The sequence below is a fragment of the Aplysia californica genome, unplaced genomic scaffold, assembly GCF_000002075.1.
Source record: "Aplysia californica isolate F4 #8 unplaced genomic scaffold, AplCal3.0 scaffold00739, whole genome shotgun sequence".
Lineage (NCBI taxonomy): Eukaryota > Metazoa > Mollusca > Gastropoda > Aplysiida > Aplysiidae > Aplysia > Aplysia californica.
In genome coordinates this window covers 67,180-73,968 of record NW_004798009.1, presented here as the reverse complement: position 1 = coordinate 73,968, position 6,789 = coordinate 67,180, and the positions used below count along the sequence as shown (strand labels likewise).

Here is a 6,789-nt window from a genome sequence, read left to right as displayed (position 1 = left end):
AGAGAGAGAGAGAGAGAGAGAGAGAGAGAGAGAGAGAGAGAGAGAGAGAGACTCCTGATCTTGCCAGTTCCTCTGCGTTGAAAGTGTGCAGGGTAGGCCTAATGGCTGAATGCAGAAGTCCCAAATTCAATTTTCTACGTGTGGAAGTTTTTAATTGTGTCTCCGTCTGTTAGCTGGGATGCTGTATCCCACTCAGCTCAAGTTAACTACGTCAAAGCAGCTGGACTCCTAAATGATTTAATTGTATTTGTGCTGGTGTGAATCATGTGACAATCTTCAATTTAAAAAAACAATATTACTGAAATTAAAGTTACAAGGCTATGTAAAACCCATTCACATGACAAACAATCACTCAAATACCTCCCCCTTCATTTACTTACATATTTTGTTTACAGAACTTACAGTACCGTGTTACTGTACTGAGCAAGAGGGGATGTGAAGTGTGAATTTGAAAGTGCACATCGGAAATGCATGGAGCACTATTGGCAATGAGGCAATATGAATATGTTACATTTCAAACCTATTAAATCACTTCTCTATAGGGAAAGAATGCAGAATTGCACACACCCATGGTGAGCATACAATCTTCCAGGTTTCTTATTTGTTTGCTTCCATGAAAACTGTAAAGCGAGCAAACACACATGATGTTTGCACCCCCCCCCCCCCTCCAACCCATTTAGAATTGGTTCTCTTAGTAACTAGCTTATTCCCCTAAAGCTGTTGAATTGTAAGTAGACAGCGTTACAAACACTTTCACTATGCATTTCAAATTTTAACATAATTTTAACAGAAGAATTTGCGGTTTCAATTCCCGGTGCTGGAAAAAAAGCCAAGCATCATAAAAAATCCTTCAGAGATCTCCGTAAATAATTTAAAATGAAAGACAATTGGGTGAGAAGGGGGTTTTGAGTTAGAGGTTACTGATGCAATGCACAACAGATAAGCAGAGAAGCTAAAGAGTATACCCTCTTTTACTAATGAAATACAATTTGCGAGTTGAATAATCTTGAACCTCTTGGTGCGGTGAGTTCAGATTATTGGAGTAAACACAATCCCTCTCTAATATTTGAGGCTCTAGGAAAACGATTTTACCATCAAAATTACAATTTCATAAGCCTACTGATGGCACCTGGAACAAATTTTATACAACATATTATGATCAACTTCAAAAACGCTTAACACGAAAATAAGCACATCAAAAGCAGAAGTTATGAAAGGGAGCCGAAACCATTAGTCCCCTGAACATCCATGTCAATACTAAACAACTGAAACAGGTGAAGGAGTTTAAATATCTTGGCAGCCCTTTTTCTGAAAACTTAGACAGAGAGAAATAGAAATTCGAACTAAAAAAGCCAGTGCTGTCACCTACCAGCTCGCACCCATCCTATCTCATTCAAACATCTCCTTGGACATAAAGAGACAGCTTATCACCTCAATATTCAAACTAACATTATGCTACCAGTGCCAGACCTGGACATAAGTAATGTCCATGAAAGCAAAATCACTGCATGCGAAATTAAATGTCTCCGCAAAACCCGTTGCATCACAAGACGAGACAGGCAGAGAAATGAAGAAGTAAGAGCAGCTATCAGCATTGAGTCCTGCCTTCATTACATAGAAAGACAGAATAAAATGGTTTGGCCACTTGTTATGTAAGTCACCGGCCCAGCCAGCCTCGAGAGCCTACAACACCAAGCACTCAGGCTATAAAGGAAGAAGAAGGCCATACAAAAGGTGGATCGAGGGTGTCCAAAGAAAACCAGAGAAAACATAATATCACAACTGAAAAAGCTGTGGAGCTGGCCTACCACAGAAAACTGCATCTCCCCTTGACATTTAAAGGCAACAGAGGATGAAAAACTTCAAAACTACAAACTATGATCAACTTGATAAATTAGTCTTTATGAACATAATATACGAATGTGTAGCTAGCTGACATAGAGACCTAGACAGACTTAACGTTTTAACCCATTCTGAACTCAAAGTCCCTTTCACTCCATGTGCATCTGCTTGTGGAAGGAAGCCTCAGACCAACAAAGTCACTCTGGGACGGGCCTCAGTTGTCACTACATAGGCCTTGGCCTTACAACTTTGGAGAAAATTTGTGCACCATTGGAACCAGAACTCCCTTTTGCCTTTGGTGGAGGAAATAAGAACAGACTACGAGTGTGAAATATCAAGTAAGTGATTCAAGGCCTACAATGAATAAACTATAGTCTTTCCACTTTTTCGTGCCAACGTTTGCACTGCTATCTCAACTGTCTCTTGACTTAATGCACTGAAGCTTTGCACATGGGTTTGAAATGCTACTGACCATCAAGAATAATTTTTGCCCTGCGAAAATTGAAGCATAATTGATTCCGTCTCTTTATTCTAGACATAAGAAACAACCTTGCTTGAACGCACACAATTTAGAATTTAGTTTGTAAACTTACCCAGGTCACAGCGTTCAACAACAAAATGACAATGTCACACTTGTGTTCATATTTTTCTCTGTGCTCGACATTTTTCCGATTCTGTCATATTCCCAAAAATTTGTTTTTAAAAATTTATGGCTAGGGAAGCCATTGGAATTACATGGAAAAAATCTGAAAATTTACTAAGCGACATTAGCAAACATAAAGACAGTTGATAGACAACGTTCTATTATATGGTTAAACATAAAACCAGTGCTTAGAATCAGCTGTTTTCTGGTTAAAATAACTGAAAATAATGGGGGACAATATCAGAAAAACAGCATCTTTGAATGGAAATGCCGTCATTACTATTAAACTAAATTTTAAGAACAGAAATCTTAAGATATTACAAAGACATCAGAGGAATTCGCCGCTCTGAATAAACTGTTTTATATGCAGACTAAACAACATAAAAATCTTAAGGAGCGTCAAAATATAAAAGACCACATGCATGCAAAAGAACAGGCCAATGCAACAGTCAGTTTTTTTTCTCAGGAAAATGAAAGAAACTGAGAGAATGGTTAAAGTAAATGGACTATAATGTCCTGTGTTATTTGAAGAAAGCTTTGTCAGATCCATGAATATTATGGTTTGATACATTCGCGCACATTTGAGGATCGGTACAGGCAAAAGCACACTTGCCTATATCAAATTGGGCTCTGCTTTGCTTTATCAAATTTAATTTGAAAGTTCATGCCAGCCCATCACATTCTCTAAACAAACAAAAAGACTGATCCTCCAATGCACAGTAGATAAAGTTAGTTAGTCTTCTGATTGCTTTCATTAATTACATCAAGTCATGACCTCTAGAAAACAATAGGCTAGCCTGGTTCTCTCAAATCAAATGTATCCATTTCGGAAGTGAAGATATGGCAAAACTTTCTCAACTTTCCGCAAAAGTGCACTCAGTAGGAAGGAATTCCGTAATGAGTGACCACTTTGAAACAAAGTAATGAACAGGGTTAGGGTTAGGAAGGATTTGGGGTATAGGTAGGGTCAGTGGTAGGGGTAGGACTTTTAGAGTAGGCGCAGGGTTAGGGGTTGGGTCAGGGCTGTTTTTTTTAGTTCTAGCAAAAGTTTTACAGCAGTTGCAACATAATAAGATCATATTCAAAGTGCCGAAGATTAGAGGTGTTACAAAAGAGTAACAAACACAAAAAAGGAGGAGAGACAAGGACAATAGTTTTTAATAAAAAGAAGAAGCAAACCACACCAGAGCATCTGCCAAAAACCCATGGTCATGGTTAGAGGGTTAGGTTACATTTTTTATTATTGTGTTTGTTGGGGTGGTAATGGTAGCCCGTTACGGAAGACCTTCCGGTAAATGTTTACTTATGCACCCACACACAGATGCATAGATTTGACGTAAACTGCTTAAAATTTTTGCTGTAGAACACACGTATGGTCACTAATATCCTTGCAAATTAATCGTTTTCAAGTAAATACCAACCCTAATTGCCAAAACATCAATCATAGTGAAAAGCAGGGGGGGCATGCCCCCCTGAAACCCCCCATGTTGTTAAAATCAAGTCAAATATTACTATTTTCAGACACCGATAACTCAATAACTATTGGTTTGCGGCAAAAATGAAGGCCATATATAAATATTATATTCGTGTTCAGCATGCAAAATACAACTAGAAAAAAAGTGTATAAAACGTGTAGGCTACATGAGACGGTTGCATGATTAAAAAACAACCGACCTTCCCACTCAGTATAATGAACATTCATGTACAATGGAGTCCTGTTATAACGAGAGGGAGGCAAGGGGACCGGTGCAAAATGTCCGTTATAGCAGGATTTTCACTATAAGGGATCCCGTAATAAATTCAAGGAAAACGGTACAAGTAGGCGTAATCTACGAGTTTGGTGTGAACTGTTTATTTCTTTTTGATAATTATATTGTTTCAACATGACCTCTAGGTCTTACCAGTTTAAAAATTGAATCAGGTTCCTTTCTCTAGTGCTAGTGATGTTGACTGACAGCTCGTTGGCCATCAGAAAGAAAGGGCTCTGGGCTAACTCGCCCGCTGGGTTTTCTCCCACCCCACCACACCCTGTGGTGCATTCCGTCTGCTTGCGCACGTCACACATTCGCTCCATCCATCATATTGCTGTGACCTCTCCATCCCCACATCGGTGAACTGAGAGGCATGGTAGGCTTAGATATATAATCTAGACTAGGCCTACGCTGGCCTATCACGCGATGCGTTCTCCTTGTCTGCGAATGCCACATCCTCCCTACTCAGTCGCTCCGGCCTTCACTGTTGACACACATGGGCTCTCCCATTCTTTGTTTCGCTAGATTACCAACAAGTTTCTCAACTTCTCGTTATTTCAGGACTCGTTATAAGTGGACTCCACTGTATCAAGCTTGCTTAATTATGCAGTGAAAGTAGTTTCAGTGTTGTCATGTCAGCGATTTTGTAGTTTCGTTCGTTAAAGTCAAGAGTAGGGCGGCTTGACCCCCCCTGACCTAATAAAAATAATGGAGGTGGGGGTTCAGGGGGGCATGTTTTTATCCTATTTTGATGTTTTGCAGTTAGGTTGCATCCCTACTCTTTGTGTAGCCTATTTCAAATAGTATTTGGTCATCAACACTTCTGGATTTCTTCTCTGGATGTAAAAACAAATGGATCATGGACTTTAACCAATGGAAATACAAGATCACCGTCATGTCCACCAGCAGAGGTCTAGCCATTACATCTTAAACTCACACTACTCAAAAAGTTCCAAGTTCCAATCTCTCGGTAAAGTTCCAATAGATAGATAGAGATCTCTCAGTCTTAGACACGCTGATGACAATAGTTCTCAAAGAGGGACAAGATCTGGATGATCTGTCACAAAATCTTGACTTTCGATCTAGATTTTAAAGTATGATATCTGCAATTGCAATAGTGACAAGGAAGTGGCTATTATCACCCGGGGTGAGAATAGAAATACGATCGACCTCTCACCCCGGGTGAGACTTGCCACCGTAGGTGTGAAACAAGACCTGTTTTTCCTAATTTCGGAATACTTTCTATCGATGTGGGTGATCAAATGGATAAAGGCAAAGAAAAGATTACGTTATATTATAGCACAAAAGTAAGCTAATTTGATCGTCTACAAAGATGCTATGGCTATTTCACTTTTCGAATCGAGCCGAACTACGGGGGCCGCCATTTTGTTTTGCCTGGAAGTTCTCGCAAGATCTACTCCTCCCCTCTTCTCTCTCTCTTGTCTCTTTCTGAATACTGTCTATTGGTGTGGACGATCAAATTGACCAAAACAAAGTAAAAAAAATGATAATTAATTTGGTCGTCTACAAAGATGCTACGGCTATTTAACTTTTCGAATCAAGCCGTTTTGTTTTGCCCGGAAGTTCTCGCGCTACTCCTCTATCTCTCTCTCTCTCTCTCCACTGCCCACAGACAAAATTGTACGCTTTTAGTAGGCTAACAGTAGTAATAGAACGTTTGTTACTGGCACAGAATTCTACAATTTTTCTGTTATCACAGTGTAGAATTCTGTGGTTTAGGGGGAACGCCAAATTGGTTAGCCTAGATCTAGGCTATAACTGTGAACGGACACCGGGTGAGAATAGCCAAAAGACTCGCCTGCGCTATTCTCACCCGGGGTGAGAATAGAGGTGGCCTAGTGACAATACATCAGACATGATCAGATGAAACTCAAGACTCAATTAGAATCTAGACTCTAGATATCTAGATCTAGATCTAGTCTACTTCTCAGTCAGACTTCTGAATCTAGATCTAGCCTAAAAATCTCTTCTAAAACAAAAACTAAAAAATTTCACATCAGTCCAAGATTAAAGAAGTAGAGTAGAAGTAGGAGAGACAGGTCTTGGCCTTGTTACTTGTTTGTCATGTCAGACAAAACTGATGTTATAGTTCACGAGCCTATAGATCTAGTTCACAGACAACGGCTACAAGAGATTATTGTAAGAAACGAAAAGCTTCTATAACTGTAAGTGTGTGGAAGGTGACAGTGGACAGTGGGTGTTGTGTCACAGTCATTACATTCTCTTTGGGTCTACCACTTTCTAAAAAATCCCCAACACCTTCCGCGTATCATTCGTCATAATATGGCACACAGTTCTGATATAAAAATATAATTACCTGTACTTGTCCTCATGGTCAAAATCTGCCTCCATACTAGTTTTGCTAACAAAACTGAACACGGACACAATTTTCTTATTTTACTTCCACATTTGGGTTGAGTAACAGTCGTGTTGAGGAAAGAGAGGCGAGAGATACGCAGTGATATGGGTCGACATAGGCTAAAGTTGAGCTTTATCGATTACATTAAAAACATACGCTATATCCGGAAGAGG

At 39.6% G+C, this 6,789-nt stretch overlaps 1 protein-coding gene across 1 annotated transcript in view; it reads right to left on the bottom strand.

Moving 5' to 3' along the window:
• LOC101863058 (adapter molecule Crk) overlaps positions 1–6,746 on the bottom strand; it is a 34,832-nt gene extending 28,086 nt beyond the window's left edge. Inside the window, exon 1 of the mRNA XM_005108966.3 lies at positions 6,575–6,746. Within this exon, the coding sequence (XP_005109023.1) occupies positions 6,575–6,609 (35 nt within the window). The 5' untranslated portion in view covers positions 6,610–6,746. The remainder of the gene's footprint in view (positions 1–6,574) is intronic.
• Positions 6,747–6,789: the final 43 nt, after the last annotated feature.